General features: G+C 31.5%; 2 protein-coding genes across 3 annotated transcripts in view; one reads left to right on the top strand and one right to left on the bottom strand.

The window, feature by feature from the left end:
- Nucleotides 1-13,147, top strand: LOC139488790 (matrix-remodeling-associated protein 7-like; the record flags this gene model as incomplete). The annotated part of the gene is given in 3 exon segments (XM_071274699.1): nt 1-210; nt 3,276-8,544; nt 11,779-13,147. Coding segments are annotated over 2 exon segments (458 nt in total), but the record flags the coding sequence as incomplete, so codon positions are not given.
- A 4,840-nt stretch (nt 13,148-17,987) lies between these two features.
- The window catches only part of LOC139488787 (crossover junction endonuclease EME1-like), a 32,496-nt gene continuing 24,946 nt past the window's right edge, over nt 17,988-25,537 (bottom strand). For both annotated transcript variants that reach the window (XM_071274695.1, XM_071274696.1), the window contains exons 9-11: nt 21,282-21,465; nt 20,670-20,726; nt 17,988-18,147 (exon numbers count right to left, since the gene is read on the bottom strand). In XM_071274695.1, the coding sequence (XP_071130796.1) occupies nt 18,037-18,147; nt 20,670-20,726; nt 21,282-21,465 (352 nt within the window). In that variant the 3' untranslated portion in view covers nt 17,988-18,036. The remainder of the gene's footprint in view (nt 18,148-20,669; nt 20,727-21,281; nt 21,466-25,537) is intronic.

Below are 25,537 nucleotides of genomic sequence, written 5' to 3'. Positions count from 1 at the left end.
AGGCCTTTGACAGCAGCTTGTACTCAATAGCTGTAACTGCAACTGTAGTTCTACTATTCGCATCAACTATTTATACATTAAGAAATATTTTGAAAATTTGGAGAAAAGGAGCACCATCTCCAGTATCCTCAGAAAACATTATAAATGCAACTCATTATCTCAACCGCGATGAAAGTGAGGGAGATGAAATTGACAAAGTTAATTTTGAAGGTAAAATTTATTTATTTTATCTGTTGGTTACACATTCATTATGAATACAATGAAAAGAAAATGAGAAATAAACAGTGTCTAAAACAATCAAGTGGTAAGGTTGTGTGGATTTCCACTTCGTCTTTGCTGATAGTTTGAAATTTAACTACTTATTGACACAGGCACTTGTTTCTGTTAATGCAGCGTTTACTGTCCACACTAGTCTGAGTGATTTTTCGTATTGGTGTGGATAATAAACCCGGCATTGACAGAAACAAGTGCCTGTGCTTATTTATTATCTAACTAGTATTGGTTTTGAAAGGAATCCAGGACAAATTGCCCCACTGGCAAATCGCCCCACACCTATTTGCCCCACTTTTTCACAAACTCACCCCACTTTTTAAAAAATCTCCCCACTCTTGTTTACCAACTCGCCCCACTTATGAAAAAGGGTAGAATCCCATACACTTTATCGCTAATCCCGGCTGACCCGGCCGCTTGAACTTTTGACGCATACAACAATCACTGTTCCATTGTAACGTCAGATATTTGGTATTGTGACGTCAATATTTTATGGGAATCTGTGTGATATCCAGTAATGGTGGACAAATAGCGATAAGGTGTATTGCAAATAGGTTTGATAACATGCCCCACGTACAAGAAGGGTTAAAATCTTGCTGAAATAAGGTCTGCCAACTCGCCCCACTCATGACAAATATTATAGATAAACCATGATGAGTTTATTAGTGCCAACTCGCCCCACTTTAAAAAAAAGATGCAATCCCGTTGTATATCTATGTCCCTGTCCCACTTCAATTAATCAATATCTATGAAAACCTTAGTGAAGTGCTATAAAAAATAAATTGTGTTTACTGAGTAATTGAAATCCTTCAATTGTATTAACAGGTTTCCTTTCAAGTGTTATACATATAACTAAGCTTACACATGTCACAAGCATAAAGTTATTCTCCAATAATGATACAAAAACGTTTTTGCAATTATATTTTACATGTTTTAAGAATGTGAAACATCATTTAATTTAAAAAATAATGGTTAAATAATTTCAGTTTTTTTGTATTCTGTGTAGATTAGTTTTCATTTAAGTGGGGCTAATTGGTAGACCTGAAAATTATACATTGAAGTAGATTTTACCTTTTTTTCAATAAGTGGGGCGAGTTGACGGAGGGGAAATTAATGGAATTTAACCCTTTTTAACAAGTGAGGCGATTTTTAAAAATTGGGCGAGTTGGTAAACCAGTTTGGGGCGATTTTTTTAAAAATGGGGTGATGAGATGTGGGGCGATTTGTCCTGCTTCCTTTTGAAAGCTGGATACCATTCAATCATGCATGTTTGTGTCCACATGTGTTGTTGAAATTGCATATTTTTCAAATTTTTTAAACAGGGCCATCATTACATCAAACTTTTCACCTGTTTCAGTGTTTGCTAAACATGTATTGGAAGTGTCATGTGGTGTCAGATGGCAGTCACATGACAGGCTCAACTAACTATCGTAACCTGGAACTGGCTTATTCATATGCGCACTGAAATTGCCATGGTTTTGTGCTAGTCCAAATAATTATGCTGACTTTTGATGTCTTGGAAGGCTATTTTTAATTTTTGCTTTGACGTCTTGTAAGGCATCAAAGAAAAAAAATATAATAGCCTTTCAAGACATTATAATTATTTGGACTAGGTTTTGGGCCAGCTTGCAACCCCAAATAATGTACTCCCAGGAAAATTCAAAACGGAAAGTTCCTAATCAAATGGAAAAATCAAAAGAACATATCAAATAAATTAATTACTGACTTGGACATGGCATTTTCTAATTAATGAGTAGAAAATGGTGGATTATACCTGGTTTCATAGCTTGTGGGGCATCTTTGTACTTTGGATAGATTCTTGTTTTGTAGCTAATTCAGCTGCTTAAAAATGAATGTCCAAATATATTATATAAGTCGGTAACATAGAGCCTTTGTCAAGCCTGCGACTTCAGTTTCAGGAAGCTTTATATTTCAAAAGGTCATGAAGGTAGAAGACCTTGATCCTGGATACTTTGCATAATATATATCGATGCCTTTGGTTTATATGACGTGACTCTGTACTTTTAAAGATTCCGCCAATGCGCTATAAATGTTCTATTTATATACATGTACAATGTATATCATTATGTTATTGTTCAGGAATATGACAGTTGTTGTCCATTCGTTTGATGTTTTTTATCATTTGATTTTGCCATTTGGTTAGGGTAGCAATATAAAGTTAGGAGTTTAGTTTCACATTTTGGCCCCTGTGGATTTATAGGAAAGTTAGTGTGTAATAAAATTCATTTTTAGACAGCTGAGTGCTAATTTAGCCTTCAAAGATGGTTTATCAAGATTATTTTTTACATGTGTTATGGGCTGTTTTCTGTTTAACAATCCGTATTTTCATAGCTAGACTGGCAATCGCTCCAGAAATTAATGTAATGTTTACAAATATTTTTTTCTACACGAAGGTTTTGACGCAATTTTACAAAAAAAAATAGATGAAAGACATATGATTTTCATTGGATTTGCTGAATGATATATGTACACAGTTTCAGAAAAGGTATTACTTCAAGCGATTGAAATTCTACTTTTAGTCAAATTTTGGGGAAATATTTGACATCTTTTCCCCCCTTTTGGCAATATTTTATAACAAATAAATTTATGCAGATTGTTGCCATGGATACACCCAAAAGAAATTATATTCTACCATTTTATATACTGGATATAAAATCTATGGAAGATTCTGATTACATACATACATTGACATATACCCATATATGACACAAACAGGAAGCTTGATATTGCAAGGAAGCAATGAAAAGGGGATGGTAAAATTTAAAAGGGCAAATTTTAATATTTTTTCCTAACTGTTTATTGCTACCTAGGGACTTTCCGTTTTGAATTTTTCTTGGAGTTCCGTATTTTTGTGATATAACTTTTTATGTTAAGAAGTTTCGGTCTGTCAAATGTCCAGTGTCCTTGACCTCATTTTTATGGTTCGACCCTCCTGAGCAACAGACATTTTTTACACAGTTATGTATTTGTTTTATGCATTTTAGGTGGAGATGCACCAGAAGTTGATCCTATGCAATATTGTGAACATATACAGAGTGAAGTAAAGAAAGCTAAATTTAGAGTGGCTGAGAAAAAGATTGGAGAAACAATGACAGCAGACCAAATAGCTGAAGAAAAAGAAATGCAACGAAAACAGTTGGAAGAAATATTTAGACTTATGCAGGAGCAAAATGACAAATTCGGAGTCAACAGTGTAGAGGATATACAGAACCAGATGAAATTGTATGCATGAGTTACAGCTTTAAAAGGTCATGGAGTTTATATGAAATCATTTTATGTTGATCTTATTGGCAGACTCATTTTAAGAGACCAGCAATAATAGAAAAACTTTTGATAATGAAATTATGACTTATAGATGGCATTAAGATTTTGAAAAAAGTGAAAAAATTGAGATTTAAATTTTGAGATAAGTGTAAGAAATATTTTTGCTTCTGATGAGTGCTACGAGCTACATGTACCATGTGATTTTTTTTTATCTTTTTTTTTTTGGGGGGGGGGGGGGGGGGGGGGTGTCGGACTTTTTTTTACATAAATTGGCATCCTGCCAATGTTTGGCCAAGTTGCTTATTTTGCCTTTTTTCAAATTTCATCCCAGCCCCCTTCCCCACATATAAAAATCAAATGGTAGATATAGCTCCTTCAATTTTCTAATCAAATGAAAAGTAAATATCCCACCAAAGTACTTGAATTCTAATAAAAGAGAATGTTACAAGATATGATATTTTAATTTTATAGTTTAATTATAGTTTTCACTTTGTAACTTTGTTCATGTGAGTTGTTGCTTTTGTGAATTTGTTGCTAATGGAATGAGATTATCTTACTGTAATCCATACAGAATATGAATCAGAAAGAAAAGCTATTTAAACAGGCCATGTGAGCCTTTGCCATACACTTTTTTCAAAGTTTCTTCTCTGAAATTACTAATCCAATTTCGACTAAATTTTGAGTGAATGATCCCTATGGTACCAAGTAAAAAGTTTTGTGCTTTTATTATGGTCAGTCAACATACACAGCCTAAAAATACAACTTCTGAAATTCTGAATGAAAAGCAGTTACCACAAAACTTACATGGGTAAAATTGATCAACAGACAGATAGAAATATTTCTAACACATCAGATAATCCAATTAGAGTTATTTCCTCTAAAGTCATATTTTTTATATTAACATGATTAAAGATAGAGTAATTTCCCATAAAGATAACTTATACCAGTTGGGTTTTTTTAAATTTTTTTTGCAGAAACTATGATGGAGAGAAACTTTAAATGTCATGTTAAAATATGGCATGAAAAAATCTCAGTGATAGTTAATGTAGTTTTGATTCTTTTGTAATATGAGCAGCATAAATAAATGAATTTATAATGGAATGACTTTTTGAGGGTAAAGTTTCAAAATTTCAAGAAGTGGATAGTCACAGTAACTGTTTGTTCATTCACCAAAATGAAAGCAACTGTTATGTTGTTGGTTGCATATTCAATTGTTTAAGCCATAGTAAACTAATTTAGGTGTACATCTTAGTGTATACCTGGTATGCTCTAGCTCTAGAAACAGGGATTTGTCTCAATTTTGTCTGGTGACTTTTGTCGCATTTTAAAATTAACACTTATTATTATATCTTGATTTTTTTTCTAAAACATTTTTACACTGATTGAAATTGAAAATATTCTAGGTGATATATCTGATATACAAAAGATATACTGTATACCATATAACCATAATTGTAATATCATTCGTTTAAAGGGGCTGTGCATTAGAATGAAATTAATTTCTCCTGGCTGTTTTCCTCATATGTAGCATAGAGGGCATTAGGTTTTTTTTATATCAAAGTAATCTTTCATAGTGTTTTATTTCCTATGTAATCATTCAGCATGACATTGTGAATCTGAACAGTGGAAATTTTCATTGACAGATGCCATCTTGACTTTCTCAATGGATCCTGAGACTCCAACTTCTCTTGGTGAATCTCTTGATGTTTCATTACAGGACATTTATATGCCCCACCTACCATAGTAGAGGGGCATTATGTTATCTGGTCTGTGTGTCCATGCGTCCGTTTGTTCGTTCTTCCATCTGTCTCGCTTCAGGTTAAAGTTTTTGGTCAAGGTAGTTTTTGATGAAGTTGAAGTCCAATCAACTTGAAACTTAGTACACATATTCCTTATGATATGATCTTTCTTATTTTAGAGTTAGAGAGTTTTTACCCCAATTTCATGGTCCACTGAACATAGAAAATGATAGTGCGAGTGGGGCATCAGTGTACAGGAGACACATTCTTGTTATAGATGTTTATAAACCACAAGGTGACATTAACTCTAAACCCGCCAGGAGTTCATTAATTTAGAAAATGATGTTCAAGAGTCTACTTTTAGTTTTAATTCAGCATCACTGTTGTTGTGCAACCATTCACTTTGGTTGTAATTAGCCTTTTAATATTTGGTATTACATGTAGTATTGGTTTCATGTCTACATTGATGGGTAGATTATACCAGGAGAATATGGTTAAGATTGAAAGGGAGACGCATTGCATTTTGTACATTTAAAAAATGAAATCAAAGTAGAAATTTTCCAACTGTTTACATGGATGATTTGATTCTGAAATATTTCAAAGGAAAATTTGGCATAAAATGTTTTCAAAAACACAAAACATACTTATATTCATATCAGGCTTATCCAAAATCTTTCTGATTTTTTTAAGCAGTAGTTCTTTGCAGATGTTTATATTAGCTTTGTGACTATTGTAAATTGTTGCAGTAGATTTGAGCATGGAAGAGCATTGGTGATGAGGGGGCAATTTTAGTGTACTTTTTAAGCATTCCAGTGTGTTTATACAATATTGTGATATTTACTGTTGTAGTTTTACTTATATGTGTTATAGATGTGATCAATTATGTAAAAATGAATATTGTATGTTTTATATAATTTTGTAAAATCAAAAATACTATGTGCTTTTATTCATATTAAATTGATGGTCAATGATCAAAAACTATTAAAGAGAGATAGTTTAAATGACATGTTTAAACCCACATTAACATATACATTAAAACAACAAAATAGTCATTGATGCAAGATTTATACAAAAATTGCAATCCTCTGTTTATTTGTGTGATGTATCTTTTGTCTCATTTTTCACAATAATCAATGCAACTAAACATAAATTTTGTTTCATAAGCAGCTGTTTTAACAAATTTCTTTTTACTTCAAATATAAAATATATAATATTCATGTCTGCAAATTATATATACATAGTTGTGACTAATATATATTGTTTTTAATATGTATACATAGTTCTAGTCATTTAATTGTTACAGATTATAAAGTTGAGTCAGTACTTTTATGTATATGTATATATTTTAAGACTGTTAATGGTGGTATTTGTAATTTTTTTAATTTTATTTTTGAAGTTTTGACATTATCAACAGATATTTCTTTATACAAGACAATGAAGAATATCTACAAGTGTGTATACAATGTACAATTGTGTATTACATGTATTAGTTTGAACAAAATTAGGGAACATAACTTCTGACAACCTCCTTCGAGATTACAAGATTCTTAAGGGAAAAAATCATTCATTTGAAGGTATGTTCATCTATATACAGAAAATAAATACAGCATAAGATGTTTTCATCAGATTTAATACATATATCTGTTAAATTTGAGCATTTTATATAATTACTAGATGGCTTCATGACTCTTCAGAAATGTGTTTAATGCCAGCAAGGTATACATTTTGTACATACATATCAGATATGATAAGGTTTAAGTTGTGCCTTAGTTATGTACTAGATTTTTCTTTAGATAGAATTTTAAGCTTTGCATGTCTCTTCTTAAATAGCTCTCATCATAAGGAATTTTATTATTTTTCTTATGCTACTAAGCAAATTTTTAGTGAATACTTACTAATCCCGAGTATAATTTGACTAGTCTGAGGCATTGGACTAGTGGCTAACGGTACAGACTGGTTAAATCTAGTGCTCATTTTTCCATTCCAAAAAACCTATTGAAATTTGTTTATTTTCATGATTTTGATATAAAATTAAATTAAAAAATTAAGTTTGAAGTTGTAGAATACAATTTTTCCTGTCTAATCTTTGTGAAAATTATGATAAATTGTAATTATGGCCAGGAAATTTTAAAATAAAGCCAGAAAAAGAGGCAATATTGGGGTCTTATCAACTTTCAACTTTTACTCCTTTGGGTCATTTATGTTCATTGCTTGTCCAGCAAGTCCCAGCAATTGCAGCTTTGTTTAGTTTTCACATTTTTTAGCATTCATTCTCTCCAACATCATGAACTTGTTCCACTTTATTTGAAACAAGTTAAATCATCCTGATACATGTATAATATAAAATATAGTATCAAAAGTATGATTTATGTGTGGGTATATGGGGTTAATTTGAATTTCCTTTGAAAAGCAATTTTTTTATTACAGTTAAAATAATAAAGCATGCAAACCAAGAGTTCAATTGCCTTGCTTGCCAACTTTGTTTGGTTGTTTGCTCTATATATATCTTTATTCTTATAAACCAAAGTACAATGGTACAGAGACATATACAAATAAATTAACATAGTATAAATTTTAAATACAAATGTAATATAGAGACATAAAGTGATTACCCAGGAGATTCTAGACATTTAATAATAATTCTTATAAACTTGCACAGATTGTTTAGTTCAGACGGGTTGCTACTATTCATTAGACCTTGAAATTTTAAAATATTTGGTCTGTTTATAAAATGATGCTTTAATAGCAGTTGTCTACTATCGTCTATTGCCGAGCATTCTAAAATATAATGGAACTCGTCGCCAATGTCACCTGAATTGCACAAAGTACAAATACGATTTTCCCTCTGAATGTTTTGCCATCTACCAATTTCGATAGGAATGTTTGTGTTCAACTTTCTAAATCTACAAAAAGAAGCAATATTTTTGTCATCTAAAATATCAAAGTAGGTTTCGAAATTTATACTATTTTTGAATAATTTATAATTTAGAGCTTTTGGAGAATTCTGTAGCATACCATGTCTGTCTGAACTGGTCAGTTAATCTTAATTGAACAGTATCATACAACCAGTTTTTACTTATAAAATATTTAGTGTTCCATATATTTGATATCCCACAATTATCAAGCACAGATTTTACATTCTTACACCAAGCTATATTTCCATTATAACTACCAGTAACAAGATTGTATAGAATAACAGGAAGTTTCTTATTTTCCCCAGTTACAAGCTTTTCCCAATAATTAATAGTACGTAATTATACCCCACGCAACGAAGTTGCGGAGGGTATAATGTTTTTGACCCGTCCGTCCGTCAGTCCGTCCGTCCGTCAGTCCGTCCGTCCGTCAGTCCGTCAGTCCGTCAGTCCTGTTTCTTGTCATCGCAACTCCTCTCAAACCACACAACAGAATTTCACGAAACCTTTTCAGATAATAAGGACATACTATGTAGTTGTGCATATCGACGGGAAATTGCGATTCAATTTTTTTTCTAGGAGTTACGCCCCTTTGAACTTATTTACTTTAATGTACTACTGCAACAGTTTGTCATCGCAACTCCTCTCAAACCACACAACAGAATTTCACGAAACCTTTTCAGATAATAAGGACATACTATGTAGTTGTGCATATTGACGGGAAATTGCAATTCAATTTTTTTTCTAGGAGTTACGCCCCTTTGAACTTATTTACTTTAATGTACTACTGCAACAGTTTGTCATCGCAACTCCTCTCAAACCACACAACAGAATTTCACGAAACCTTTTCAGATAATAAGGACATACTATGTAGTTGTGCATATCGACGGGAAATTGCGATTCAATTTTTTTTCTAGGAGTTACGCCCCTTTGAACTTATTTACTTAATGTACTACTGCAACAGTTTGTCATCGCAACTCCTCTCAAACCACACAACAGAATTTCACGAAATCTTTTTATATGAAAAGGACATATTATGTAGTTGTGCATATCGACGGGAAATTACGATTCAATTTTATTTCTAGGAGTTACGCCCCTTTGAACTTATTTGCTTCAATGTACTACTGCAACAGTTTGTCATCGCAACTCCTCTGAAACTACACAACAGAATTTCATGAAACCTTTTCAGATAATAAGGACATACTATGTAGTTGTGCATATCGACGGGAAATTACGATTCAATTTTATTTCTAGGAGTTACGCCCCTTTGAACTTATTTGCTTCAATGTACTTCTGCAACAGTTTGTCATCTCAACTCTGAAAACACACAACAGAATTTCATGAAATTTTGTAGATAATAAGGACATACTATGTAGATGTGTATATTGACAGGAAATTATTATTCAATATTTTTTCTTATACAATTTTTTTTTCTTATACTTATTTAATTTCTCCAATTTTTTTTCTAGGAGTTACGCCCCTTTGAACTTATTTACTTTAATGTACTACTGCAACAGTTTGTCATCGCAACTCCTCTCAAACCACACAACAGAATTTCACGAAACCTTTTCAGATAATAAGGACATACTATGTAGTTGTGCATATTGACGGGAAATTGCAATTCAATTTTTTTTCTAGGAGTTACGCCCCTTTGAACTTATTTACTTTAATGTACTACTGCAACAGTTTGTCATCGCAACTCCTCTCAAACCACACAACAGAATTTCACGAAACCTTTTCAGATAATAAGGACATACTATGTAGTTGTGCATATCGACGGGAAATTGCGATTCAATTTTTTTTCTAGGAGTTACGCCCCTTTGAACTTATTTACTTAATGTTCTACTGCAACAGTTTGTCATCGCAACTCCTCTCAAACCACACAACAGAATTTCACGAAATCTTTTTATATGAAAAGGACATATTATGTAGTTGTGCATATCGACGGGAAATTACGATTCAATTTTATTTCTAGGAGTTACGCCCCTTTGAACTTATTTGCTTCAATGTACTACTGCAACAGTTTGTCATCGCAACTCCTCTGAAACTACACAACAGAATTTCATGAAACCTTTTCAGATAATAAGGACATACTATGTAGTTGTGCATATCGACGGGAAATTACGATTCAATTTTATTTCTAGGAGTTACGCCCCTTTGAACTTATTTGCTTCAATGTACTTCTGCAACAGTTTGTCATCTCAACTCCTCTGAAAACACACAACAGAATTTCATGAAATTTTGTAGATAATAAGGACATACTATGTAGATGTGTACAGGGCTCACACTACTTCAGAATTATAGGGAGAAGTGACTTCTCTTTTTGAAACTGATAGGGAGAAGTGGTGAGATTTGAAAGAGAAGTGCTCATTCGCGCGGTGCGCTACAATGTTTGGATTTTACAATAGTATAAAGGGCCATATGTAAATAATGTTCTTTTTATATTGTTCAATTAAAATCTGAGTAAAAAAATACAATTAAAGTAACATTTGAAATTAAAAGTTGTTCAAGTTTTACTAAGGTTCTTGTGAGAAACTACCAGCTAAATATCTAGCACTAAAAAAAAAATTATTTTAAAAAATGTAAAGAAATTATAATATATCAATTACAATTTAATTAAAAATTATCTTGTGTATGAAATTCATAAAAAAATATAAAAGTTATTAAGCTGGGCCATAATATATTGATATTAGTATAATAGTCGAGTTAAGCAACTTTAATCAATAGTTTGAAACAATCCATAAAAAATATAGGGAATTATATACACCAATCAATTAGATGTAACCAAAAGTCTCTTAATGTGTGTGGAATGCGTAATTTTTCCCTTTGGGATCAATATTCTTCTGTCAAATGTTCCATCCGTGCGTCCATAGTAATTATTGTAAAAGTACGGATTTCGGTCATAGCTGGTCCGGTTCGGATCCGTAGTTTAGAAATCGGTCAATGGCGGACGAATGCAAGAAAATTTACAAAAATAAACGATGTTTGACAAGTTATTTGGAAAGGAACATGACGTTTTTAATGCAATAAATGGATTAAACATTTACTGGAGGCAACTTTTATCACGTTTAAATGAAGTAAAAAACTTATTTTGCTGCCGAAATTAGGTTGATGTACGTTTTCAAGTAACAAGCACCGGAACTTACGAAAATGCACGAATTGATAAAAAGTTGTATTTTATCAAATAACCTGCTACACACTGCGAAGACAATGCTTCAACCTCTTTTCTAAAGATAATGAATCGTTTATGTCTGAATTTCTTTAATTATCAATAAAAAATTGATGTTTCATCAACTTGGTAAAACTTGAAAATGTCCCATGACGGAAGCGACTGAAAGCGAGTATCGTCAAGAACAGGGCGACTTGATTTCGCTTTTGGGAGTCAGGGAAAGCGAAGTGACGGTCGGGAAGGCGACTTCTTCGCCCAAGTCGCCTGGTAGCGTGAGCCCTGGTGTATATTGACAGGAAATTATTATTCAATATTTTTTCTTATACAATTTTTTTTTCTTATACTTATTTAATTTCTCCAATGACAATGTGGGGACGTGGGGTATGTGAGCGTGCTCACTAAGGTTCTTTAATTTAATAAAAATATCCAGTGGGAATCGGCCAAGTTCCCCATATATCATATAATCAGGTGTGGAATTTTTAAGATTAAGCAGTAATTTACAAAATTTTAGATGAACACGTTCTATAACAGAGGTGTTACCCATTCCCCAGACTTCACACCTGTATAATAATACAGGCTTAACTACTTTGTCAAATAATTCTAGTTGACATTTAATATTCAAATTATGTAATCTCCCCTTTTTTAGAATATTGTACATAGCCCTTGTTGCTTTATCAGCCTGTGCCTTTTTGCTTTTGTGAAACTTCCTGTTCTAGAAAATAATACACCAAGATATGTAAATTCTTCTACAATATCTAACTCAATATCAGCATATTTAAAATTAACATTTTGTAGTGGTCTACCTTTAGAAAAAATTACTATTTTGCTTTTAGGGACATTGACTTTTAATTTCCATGTATCACAATATTCTTTTAAAGCGTCTAATTGTTTTTGTAGATCTGCATGTGTTTCTGACATAAGTACAGTGTCGTCTGCATACAATACAACAAACAGTTTTAAATACATACCGTTACTTAGTTCGTTCTCTATTTGATCTGATAAAGATTTCAAACCATTTATATTTTTGTTCTGAAAAAAGTTTTCTAAATCATTTAAATAAAATAGAAAAAAGTATGGGAGATAAATAAATTTAGACATTGTAATTAAGATTAACACCTTAATTCAATGGGTAAGTGGTGTAATAGTTTATTTACTAAACACAAAGGTTTGATCGGTCAATGAATATCCAAATTGTTTCCAATATGATATCCATTGTCCAATCAACTCTTTTTTATATAGTAAACAAACTGTTACTCCGCCTCTCCATTGAATTTAGGTGTCAATACTAATTACAATGCCTGAGTAAACAACCAAACAAAGTTTGCAAGCAAGACATTTAAATTCTTGGTTTGCATGCTTTATCATTTTAACTGTAAATGTGAAAAATATTTTTCAGGAGGCACTTTCTGATTTTGTCCTATCCTGCAGCCTTTTCACACAGATTTTATGAGTAGGAAGAATAGAATTCATCAAAAAAACCAGATTTTTTTTCACTTATTTTTCCTTGCAAATTTAACTTGGAAAAGATGCACACCATTTAGTTTTTTGCATGACAACATTCATCAAACACATAACATTTAATAACTTCTAGCTCATAAGTAAATATTTTTTGTTTGGGCTTATTTTAAAAGATTGAATCTCAGATGTTAATTATGAATGTTAGATTTTTACCTCATGTTGAACAAAATAGTTTTTGTGATGTTGAAAAATGTTTATTGATCTTCATTATCACTATGTTGTGAAAGAAAACAATAAAAGAAATTTTAAATGAAGTCTTGTATTTGAATTTTCAAAATTGTTATTATGAACTTAATTGATCCTATGATTATTCCAGAAAAACACAACCAACAGATGCAGTTTGAACAAATATGACTGCCAATCACTTGAAAATGGGGAAAACAATTGTAAATTTTAGACATAAATATTACTCATGACTGCAGAGGGGAAGATTAAAGTGATGAGAAAAGCTAAAATTATAAGCAATATAAGATCAACATGAAAGAATTTTAAGTTTTGGGTCTGGTGGAACAAACTTAGTGACAATCATCTTTGGAGTATTTAGTTTGAAAATATGTCCTATGTTGTGGCAAAAATGATTGCAATGTTTGAGAACTACATGTACCTATTATCTATTTAAGCAAAATTGTTGATTATAGTTATTGACTTGAAGTGACAATTTTCTCCAATTTTTGTAATTTTGCATTTTTTAATTGAAAATTATAATAAACAGAGAGAAATGTGAATTTGAAAAATATGATCAGCAAGACCAACTTATAAAAAGGTCAAACAAGGTTGAAATCAAGCATCAACTCCTTTTATGAGTGATGGAGCTTAAATGAAGATTTTATATTCTTTTGCTTATTTTCTTGAAAAGTATAAAAGAAAAGAGAAACATTTAAAAAAAAAAAAGCAAAAATGATCAGACAAAAAGATCTTCAAATTTGCCAATGTTCCCTTATGGGAGTAACGAGTTATTACTTCTAAATCACATTTTTTGCTAAAGAATAAATAGCACCAGAGGGTTTCACTCACCTCATAAACTAAATCACATTTTTTGCTAAAGAATTTATAATACCAGAGGGTTTCACTCACCTCATAAAATAAATCAAAAATTTGCTAATTAGGACTTGTGTTCACATTCTATAGTCTTAAAAGAGTCTGTGTGACTGTCGCTCACCTGTAATTACTGATGCTTTGGAAATCATGTAAAATAAGGTTAATATCATAATTAATAGTAAAAGATATTATCAGATTATTATGTGGCATTTTTCATATTGCATGTATTATCAGCCCTAGGTTCAATATCAGCCCAAGAGCCGCATGGCTCGAGAGCTGATATTGACCGAGGGCTAATAATACATGAATCATACATGCGATATGAAAAAATGGCATGTTATGTTCTTTTTATCATATGCTTCCAAAATGATTCTTTTATGTGGTTCCCATAAAGAACTTCAAAGAGGGAAAAGTTCACGTATGTCAGACCCCAAATTTATTACATATGAAATCTTTCTACCATATGCCTCAACAGAGAAGAAAAGCATATTAATATGGACGGATCGACAAAAAAAATAAATCAACAATACACATTATGAACACTGTTTGGAAAAGTCAACTTTTTCAAAGCACTTTCTAAATTATGTTTTCAAAAATGCATTTATTTAATAATTTGTTTGTTTTTTATTTTTTATTTTTTTATTATTATTTAACACAGTATAGATTTCAGAATCCAAATAATTGTTTTGTACACTACTTTGTAATGTTTTTCACTGAAAATGTAGCATTCAGGTGTATTATCCGGAATATGCCAAGTATCACCGGAATGCCATGTGATAACAATTGAAGCATGTGATAAACTTTTCATATCAGCCCGCTAAGCACCAATTCGAAAATATTGAATTTATGTTAATTAATCATACAGTAAAAATCATGTTATTTAGACAAAGTATATGAAAATAGATATTATTATATACTATAATGATATTTAAGATAATAACAAAAAACTGCAAAATTTCCTTAAAATTACCCACTCAGGAACAGCAACCCAGAACAAGGGATTTATTGAATTCTTCTGAAAATTTCAGGGCAGATAAATATAAATCCAATGAACATTTTTGCCACCTGTCAGATTTGCTCCAAATGCTTTAGTTTCAGAGATATAAACCAAAAACTGCATTTTACCCTTATGTACAATATTAAGTCATGATGGTTGGCAGGAGGGGTCATCGACACATTTTTATGTCCCATTTATGGGCATTATGTTTTTTGTTCTGTGCGTCCGTCTGTCTGTCCGACTTCAGTTTTTTGTCAAGGTAGTTTTTGATGAAGTTGAAGTCCAGTCAATTTCAACTTGAAACTTAGTACACATGTTCCTTATGATATGTTCTTTCTAATTTAAATGCCAAATTAGAGTTTTTACCCCACAGTCCACTGAACATAGAAAATGATAGTGCGGATTCTTGTTTAAACTAGATTCCCTAGTGATGATAGTGGCCAAGTTTAGTTAAATCTTGACCAGTAGTTTCAGAGAAGATTTTTATAAAAGTTAACAGAGGACATCGAAAACGGACGCCAAGTGATGAGAAACGCTTGCTCCACCTTTCAGGTCAGGTGAGCCAAAAATCAGTGGACAAAGGCTTTACTCATGATCAGATTGATACAAAGCAGTAAAACTAAAAAAACGAGTACACACGCTGATGTCTCGCCTTCTTTACTAACCATTGATATTGAGTTGATAGTCCTAAATATAAAGCTTTACTAAAGCTATCACATAAACTTAATATGATCCACCACAAAATATGGTCATATAAACCAAACTAGAAAACACATGTACACTTTACAACCATTAAATACACTAAATACTGTTGTCCTATTGCTTATAGTTTCATAGAATCTGACTTAACCAAGAAAAACTAAACATTTATCAATGAACCATGAAAATGAGGTCAAGGACAGATGAACCATACCAGGCAGGCATGCACAGCTTACAATTCTTCCATACAAAAAATATAGTTGACCTATTGCTTATGGTTTAAGAAAAAAAGATCAAAACACAAAAACCTAACACTGAGCAATGAACCCTGTAAATGAGATCAAGGTCAAATGAAACATGTAAGACTGACATGTACATCATAAAATATTCCCGTACACCAAATATAGTTGACCTATTGCATATAGTATTAGAAAAAAGACCAAAACTCAAAAACCTAACTTTGACCACTGAATGAACCATGAAAATGAGGTCAAGGTCAGATGAAACCTGCCAGCTAGACATGTATACCTGACAATCATTCCATACACCAAATATAATAGACCTATTGCATACAGAATAAGAAAAACAGACCAAAACACAATAACTAAAATATAACTACTAGCTGAGCCACGAAAATGAGTTCAAGGTCAGATAACACTTGCCAGTTCGGCATGTACGCCTTCCAGTCCTTCCATACACCGAATATACTAAACCTATTGCTTATAGTACCTGAGATATGGACTTGACCACCAAAACTTAACCTTGTTCACTGATCCATGAAATGAAGTCGAGGTCAAGTGAAAACTGTCTGACAAGCATGAGGACCTTGCAAGCTACACACATACCATTACTCAGAAATACCTAGAGAGAAATTAACATTACAAAAAAATCTTTACTTATTTTTCAAGTGGTCACTGAACGATGAAAATGCGGTCAAGGACAATGAACATGTAACAGACGGAAACTTCTGAACATGAAGCATCCATATAGAAAGTATGAAGCATCCAGGTCTTCCACTTTCTAAAATATAAAGCTTTCAAGAAGCTACCGGTAATGATGCCGCCAGATAACTATCCCTATGTCAATATTTTTGCAACAAAAAGGCAGGATATTTATACATTCCAACAAGACACTTTTTAATATGATGTCCATTATCACTGAACTAGTAAACATTTTTGATTAGGGGCCAGCTGAAGCATGCCTCCGGGTGGAGGATTTTCTCACTGTATTTAAGACTCATTAGTAGCCTTCAGCTGTTTTTTAGCTTTTCCCATCACTTTGCAAACACGTCGTCATCCTTTATTGTTAACTTTACAAATATCTTCCCCTCTGAAACTAATGGGCCAAATTTAACCAAACTTTGCAACAATCATTATGAAGGTATCTAATTTACAACTGTTATGAATATGTCTTGCCTTTTAAATATGATTATGCAAATATTGAAATTAAAATAGCAATACTTTAACATCTTACACAAGTTATGCAAATATTCAAATTCAATGAACTATGTCTGAGTTACATGGCTAAACAATCTCCATGTAAATGAGATGTACCAATGTTAATACAACTGCATTCCAAATACCATTGACTTACTCTACGTCATTCCCTTTAAACAAACCAAAACACAAACATTAACTTGTAAACTATGTAAAAGTTTCAAAGTCAATGAACCATGAAGAGGGGATGGGGCTATATAATCTCCATGGAAATGATACTTGCAAATGCCAATGAATTTGCATACTGTACTAAAATATTGACTACACATTAGCAGTTAATCTTAAACTGATCTAGTCACAAACTTACACATGTAATCTAAGCAAAAGTTTCAAAATGGATAGACTATGACTGAGGGGGCAGGGCCAAAAAATCTCCATGGAAATGAGATGTGCCAATGCTTATACAACTGCACACCATATATGATTGACCTACCACTTGTCTTTGTGGTTCACCATATAAAACTAGACCTAATCACAAACTGCAAAATTTCCTTAAAATTACAAATTCAGGGGCAGCAACCCAACAACTGGTTGTCTGACGTGTCAGGGCAGACAGATCTTGACCTGATAAATATTTTCACTCTGTCATATTTGTTCTAAATACTTAAGTTTCAGTGATATAAGCCAAAAACTGCATTTTACCCCCATGTTCTATATATATTTGCAACAATCACGGATGCCAAGTGATAAGAAAAGCTCACTTGGCCCCTTTGGGCCAGGTGAGCTAAGACAGGTTGTAATGTTTGGGATTTCCAATTCATTTGCCAGAAGGGGGCTCTGATTGATCTTTGTAGTATATGACCCATTATCAATAACAGTATTTTATATATCATGCATTTAAACCAAATGATATAAAAGAGAACAAGTCTTTTCATATTTATTTGGCACTTTAAAAAATTGATTGTTATAATTGTTATTTGATGGCACAGCTTGGATCGATATTTGTGAAAAACAAATAAAATCTTCTAGACATCTCCTTTCCAATACGTCTACTGGTTTCCAGTACTCCTGCTCCTCTTCTCACCTGTCAAACACAAGGATAAATGATAAATCCATGTACTAGGATGCAGAGTCTCAAAATTGTTAGAAAGATATGTACTGATAGTAATGCAACTTTCTATAAAATGTCATTGACTTATCACAAGGTTTCCTATCAAACTGACTGAACTGAGCATAATCTATGTTTTACTTTTATATTATTAAGTTAGAGATTTGTTACCAAATTACTTTAAACCTTTACTAAATTCTTTCATATATACAAAGATTTGGTCTATCAACACTGTAATTTAATATTTAAGCTTTGCTCTTATTGGTATAAATAAAGATTTTGTTATCTGTCAATTAAAACCATCTGTCGATATAGAAGACATTCATATGTATTTTTTATAGGGTTTTATGTTAAAGGAAATCCCCCCCCCCTTTTTGCAGACCATCTTGGATGATTGATTGCCTACAAGTTACACAACTGGTCAGCATCCCATAAGGAACATTCATGCCAAGTTTTATTTCATTCCATTAAGTGGTTCTCTAAAAGAAGACATTTGTATGTATTGTCCTTAGGGTCCTATGATAAACAAAGTTCCCACTGGCGGCCATCTTAGATGATGGATCCCCTACAAAGTTGCATAACTTGGTCAGCACCTCATAAGGAACATTCATGCCATTAAAAAGGCATTTTTTTATTTCATTCCATTTAGTGGTTCTCTAAAAGAAGACATTTGTATGTATTTCCCATAGGGTCCTATGCTAAAATAAAAGCACCTCTGACTACCATCTTGAATGATGGATGGGCTACAAAGTAACAACACTTTGTCAGCATCTCAAAAGGAACATTGATGCCATGTTTGGTTCCATTCCATTCAGTGGTTCTCTAAAAGAATTTCAAATTGTAAACAGGTAATAATGAAGGACAATGACAACGAAGGATAAGTGGTGTGAAAAGCTCACACAAGGCACATCATAACCAAGGATTATTTTTTTACAGATCATGCAGTGGCTGTTTTTCTTAAGCTCTGAACTTAGTCTCTGAAGAACCTGGTTTTGAGGGCAATTCTTTTGATAGTTTCATATTAATGCATTCATTATACTAATAAAGGCTTGGGACAATTAATAGCTGAACATATCACATAGACATACACCTATTGTCTATTGTTGAAGACTGAATGGCACCCTTAAAAATGTCATTTAGTTATTTGTTGTCATTGGGTTGCTGCGTCATTGACATGTACCCAACATTTTCTTTTGCTCATATACAATACATTGTAACAGCATACTTGCCAACTTTTGAAAGTGCCCATGGGGGTTTTAATGCGCGAAAACAATTTCAAAGGTTACAATTCTTTGCGATGTATTTATGCGTGTGCTGTTTTGTGGTCTAGAAAAAGTGTCATATTTGAAAGATGAGCTTTCAAGCCTTTTTATTATGTTTATTTGCATGATTCTAGTTATTATATCAGTAGAAAAGATAAACATGTAGCTATAAGCCCAGGATTTAATTTCATGTGTAAGGATATTACATGATTGTTGACTTTTCCAATTTAAAATTATGCACAAAGAAGGACCTTTATCAGGTTGGGAACAACACCTAGGGTAACCCCTCCATGAAAGGACATTAAAACCCATTTTTTGAAGTACAAATGAGCACATATTCATACTATTTGAAGAAATCTTTTCCCAAAGAACTATACATCTTATGATCTATCTGGTATTATATGGTCAACACATGTACAAGAATTTTGAAGTGTTTTTGGACTTTAACTTCTTTATTATTCAAAACAATTGGACCCTTCATTTAGAAAAGTTGTTCCAAATATGAATTATAATGAATTTTTCCATTTTTTAAGTTAAAAAGTCTTAATTTTTCTATTTTATTTTTTACAATAGTAAAATGACCCCTTGTCTTAGGGACAGTCCCTCATTTAAGGGATACCCCTCATGTGGTGGTGGTTTGGGGGGGGGGATGTTCCAAACCTGTTTGTTTGGATCTTTGTGAAAAATAAAAAATAGTACATTGTACTTTAAATGATTTGGTAATTTAATTGAATACATAAATAACAGATGTTACAGCAAGTGTAATGTCAATAAATTAGTGAATGAACTACTATTTATTATCTTTATGGTAGTACTGCATCATTGAATTTTGTAAATCAGACATGCTTTAATTCTTAATCTGTGTAAAAACCTCATTGATGGTGAAAATCACCTGCCATGTTCACGATTTTACAATTCTGACTAACACACAGAGGAATACAACACAAGTTCAAAATCTAGCATGTTAGAATAATCTTGAGAGAAAACGTTTTTGATTGGCTCATTAATTTGATCACGAGAAATACAGAATTTGATTGGCTGTACAAGATTGTCTTTCCTTAGACACAGTTCAAAATCGGGAACAATTAAATTTTTCGTGTAGATTTTCACAAAATCTTGTTTTAGATGTTTTATCACGATCACAATCGAGCAATCGTGACAAAGGGTCAAAATTGTGTAGTACACGCCTAATTCGTGAAAGTTGGCAGGTAATAACATTCATTCAAAAATATTTACCACAATATTATCTAAGACTTTAACTCCCTCTTCTTGTGAAGAACACATAGAGTAAGCCTACAACAAAAGAAAAATATTCTTAAAGAAAGCTGAATGTGACATCTGATTTACAGTGACTTGATTGTTACAAACAAGAAATTATTTGAATCTGGAATAATTTTGAATTCTGGAAAATTGATTCAAAATGTATGATGAAAACTAACCAAACTAAATAGGGTTATTTCATGTGGTCGATAACTATCCATGGGGAGATAATCTAATACCAAAAATCTTTTTTAATATAACATATTGATTGAACCATCTTATAGCCAGCCATTGAAAAATTCAAAACAAGAATGTGTCCATAGTACACAGATGCCCCACTATTATAATTTTTTTTTGTGTTCAGTGGACTATGTAATTGGGGTAAAAACAAATGTTGATATCTTTTTATAATATTTACAAAAAAAAAACGATGTGGGAAATGGACATGATTACATTTCCAGTGCTGGAAGCTGGAATATAAAAAAAATTTAAAAAATCTGTTTTGAAAAAAATAGGTGCGAGCGGGTCCGTCGAACAAGGAATCAAATTGGTGTGGCCTAAAGATAATTGAGGAAAAGTAACTGTTACCTTCATAAGCAATTGTGGAGATGGGTATTCAGCAATAATAGCCTCTGCCATATCAGGACTAACATTTTTGAATTGCAGAAGCTGCTGTTTCCAGACCTTCAGTAAACCTTGACCAGATTTATCTACCTTGACACCAGTGGAGCCATCTTCGTGAAAGGAAAATATGGAGTTAAGTCTATCTTTCCTGTAAAAGAAATATTATATGTGAAGAATTTTTTTTTATGAATAATGCTATTAAATACTTTATTATCAATCACCACTTAAATGGTCACCTTGGAGGACCTTCTTCACTCAACCTAAATTCTACTCATTCAATTTTCTTCTTTAATCAAGATGCCTACATGAAACCATGTAACTATGTGTTTGTTAACCACTGACATTTGATTAGTAATTCATAGAACCAATATAGTAGTCATGACCTGCATTGAAGAATCAAATCTCAGGTCATAACGCGTACAAACTTTTTCGAGCTGAATTTCAGTATTTATGCTACATTTTCTTATAATGTATATCAAAGCACCAAAACATCAATGCATGTTCACTTGGTTAAGTCATTTTAAATCTTATTCATTATTATTTCATTGCACTTTTAAAGATTTTTATAAATTTGTGTAACACAATCTTATGTTTCTCTACTTTTTGTCATCATCTAAAATTTATTTTTCAAATGTAATTTTAAAATGAGACTACTGGCTATGTAGCCTTTAAACATACCATGTTTTTTTTTTGTTTTTTTTTTTATCTTTATTCAATTCTTCAACATATATATACAACAGATATATTACATATTACACAAAAATATCACAAAGCAATGTTTTTAAGTATAATCACATATATAATCAGCACAATAATTAGAAATTAAATGTTATGACACCTTCGGTTTCTTGTACCAGAATATTATTCTTTATAATAATAATAATAATAATAATAAATTCTTTATTTAAAGAGGGTAACTCAATTAGAAATAGTCTAATTTTCATTGAGGCCCTCAAACAAAATACATGCATACGGTTAACATTCATACATTCATACATTAATTTACAATATATATTACTAGTATATACACAATTCAATCATTGAAATATACAAAGGGTAATAAATGACAATATTTGATACAGTTTTGTTAGAGGAAAACAAATTAGTTGACTTGCATATAGTTTTCAAGAAAATGATTATAACTATGTTTCTTGAATAATTCCACATTAGGACATTTCTTTATTTCGAGTGGTAAATTATTCCATACTTTGGTTGCAGAATAATGAAAAGATTTTTTATAAAAATTTGTATTTGGTCTTGGAACAAAAAGATCATTATTAGAGACAGATCGTAAGTTGTGGCGTTGCACATCATCAATATTTAGTATTGCTAAGTAATCAGGTGTTAGCCCATTTACAATTTTATACATTAGAATTGATTGTTGGTATTTTATTCTTTTGGTAAAAGATAGCCATTTTAAAGAAGAAAACATGAAATTAGATGGAATAGAAATATCGCATTCCAGTATAATTCTTGCTACTCTTTTTTGAAGTTTTATGATTCTATCTGAATCTTTTTGTAATAAATTTCCCCAAACTGAACTACAATAGTCTATATATGGTAGAATATATGCATTATAAAATAGTTGCCTTGTGTGTATTGGCAAATATACTTTAATTTTATATAAAAGTGATACTTTAGATGAGATAATTTTACATATACGATCAACATGATCTTCCCAGCTTAAATTTTCATCAATGTCTATTCCAAGTAATTTGAAAGAATGGACATTCTCAATACATGTTTCGTTGACGGTAATACATAATTCTGATAGTTGTTTAAGTTTTTGTTTTGAACCCAATTTCATACACTTAGTTTTTTGTGCATTGATTTTCATACTGTTATTGTTACACCAAGATTGTATAGCATTTAAATCATTTTGCAATATGCTGTTTATTTTTTCAATGTTTTTATCATGAAAATGCAATGTTGAATCATCAGCATATAAATCCATATTGGATTGTTTAACATGAAGTGGTAAATCATTTATATATATTAAAAATAACAGCGGACCTAAAATAGAACCTTGAGGTACTCCATACTTTACAAACGATTTATCAGATTTAATGTTAGCGTATTGGACTTCTTGTTGTCTGTCAGACAAATATGATTTTATCCAATCTATTATATGTTTTCCGATATGATAAAATTTTAACTTTTCTAGAAGTATGGCATGGTTAATAAGGTCAAAAGCCTTACTGAAATCTAAAAACACTGTACCAACTATTTCTCCATTATCTAAATATTTTAACCATTCGTCAATTAGTTTAGTTAGCGCTGTTTGGCAGGAATGACCTTGTCTGAAACCTGACTGGGCGATATGTAACAATTTTTTATTGTTAAGGAATTCATATAACTGTGTACATACATGTCTTTCGAAAATTTTAGATATGGTATTCAAAATAGAAATTGGACGATAATTTGAGGGAATATCTCTTGGTCCTCCTTTATGTATAGCAGTTACTCTTGCAAGTTTTAATTTTTGCGGAAAACGATTTGAAGTTATACTTTTGTTTATTAAAAAAGTTAATGATGGGGATATTATTTCTGCACTTAACTTTAAAAATTTGGGACCTATTCCATCTAAACCTGCGGATTTATTAATATTAAGATGTTTTAGTTGAGAACACACCTCTCCAATGGAAATGAGTTTTAAATGAAAATTTTCAGTTTTCTTTAATTTTTCACTAGTAAAATTTTGTAGCATAGAAAAATCCATATCTGAAGTATTATTTCCAATAAGTTTTTCAGCTACGGATGAAAAATGAACATTAAGAGTATTTACAATATCTTGGTTGTTATAAACCGTTTGATTTTCATACTGCATTTTAGGTGGAAAAATATTATCCTCTTTTGGATTTAACTCTTTAATATGATTCCAAAGTTCTTTACTATTTTTGGAACTAGTTATGGCGTTTTGGTAATATTCCTTTTTTGCATTAAATATTAACGACGTTGTTTTATTACGCCACTTTTTAAAGTTTATCCAATCTTTTTTTGAATGATACATATTCCTATATTGAATGGAGTTTTTAATTTCTTCATTAAACCATTCGGCTTGTTTAAATGTTTTTACTCTTTTAGTTTTCATTGGTGCATGCTTGTTTATAACTTGATTAAAAAGTTCATACCATTTGTCGACAGCAATATCAATATCATCTTCCATTTCAACAATATGAAAAGGGGTTTGATGTAAGTCTGTACAAAAGGCATCTTCATTAAATTTTTTGAAACACCTATACTTTATTTCGATATGATTTTCTTTTTTTTATCTTTATATTGATTTTTCTATTTAAGCATATAGGATAGTGGTCACTTAAAGCATATGAAGGTACATGACAATGGACAATATTTTCAGGATTAGTAGTGTAAATATGATCAATTAGAGTTTCAGATTTGTCACAAATACGTGTTGCAGTGGAAATTTGTTGTTGAAGATTAAAATTGTTTATGAAATTGATCCATTTTTTATTCTCAATTTTAATCAAGTCAATATTAAAGTCCCCCATTAAAATTATCTCTTTGTTTTCTGAAAGAGCTGCATTAAATTCTTCCTCAAAAAGATCTATCCAGGACTGAGGGGAATTTGGTGGTCTATAAATAGTACAAATGAAGAAAGGTTTAGATTTTGGAAATTCTACCTCTAACCATAAAGTTTCTAATGTATTAATGGATAAATCAGATCGATTTTTAACTGCAATAGAATCTTTGACATAAACCAATAGGCCACCACCATCCTTACACTGGCGATCTTTTCTGAAAATTTTGTATCCCGGCACTTTACATTGTTCATTGTTAATGTCAGGTTTTAAGAATGTTTCAACTAATCCAAATAAATCTAAATATTTGTTGTTTATAGTAATTATATTTTTCAACTCGTCAAATTTAGATAAAATATGTCTAACATTAAGGCATACAGCATTGAAACCTTTACATTTTAGATTAAGACAGTTTTTTTGATAATGTTTGTTTCTATTACAATTAGGTTTTGAGCTGAGGCTATTAGCATATTTACCATTTTCTGATTTTTGACAATTTTCTGTAGAACTTTGGTTTTTAAAATTCTCAGCTACAGACATACATTTTTGAGTACATATACATTTTGATGTATTACAATTTGGACATAAATTAAGAAGTATATCGAAATTGTTATGAAGTAGTAATGATTTACTATGATTTGATACTTTGTCTACAAATTGAAATACATCAGATTTATCCTA

This window comes from Mytilus edulis, chromosome 9, assembly GCF_963676685.1.
Source record: "Mytilus edulis chromosome 9, xbMytEdul2.2, whole genome shotgun sequence".
In the NCBI taxonomy this organism is placed as follows: Eukaryota; Metazoa; Mollusca; class Bivalvia; order Mytilida; family Mytilidae; genus Mytilus; species Mytilus edulis.
Note: the sequence above shows the minus strand (reverse complement) of the source record. Positions and strands in the feature narration are given on the sequence as shown.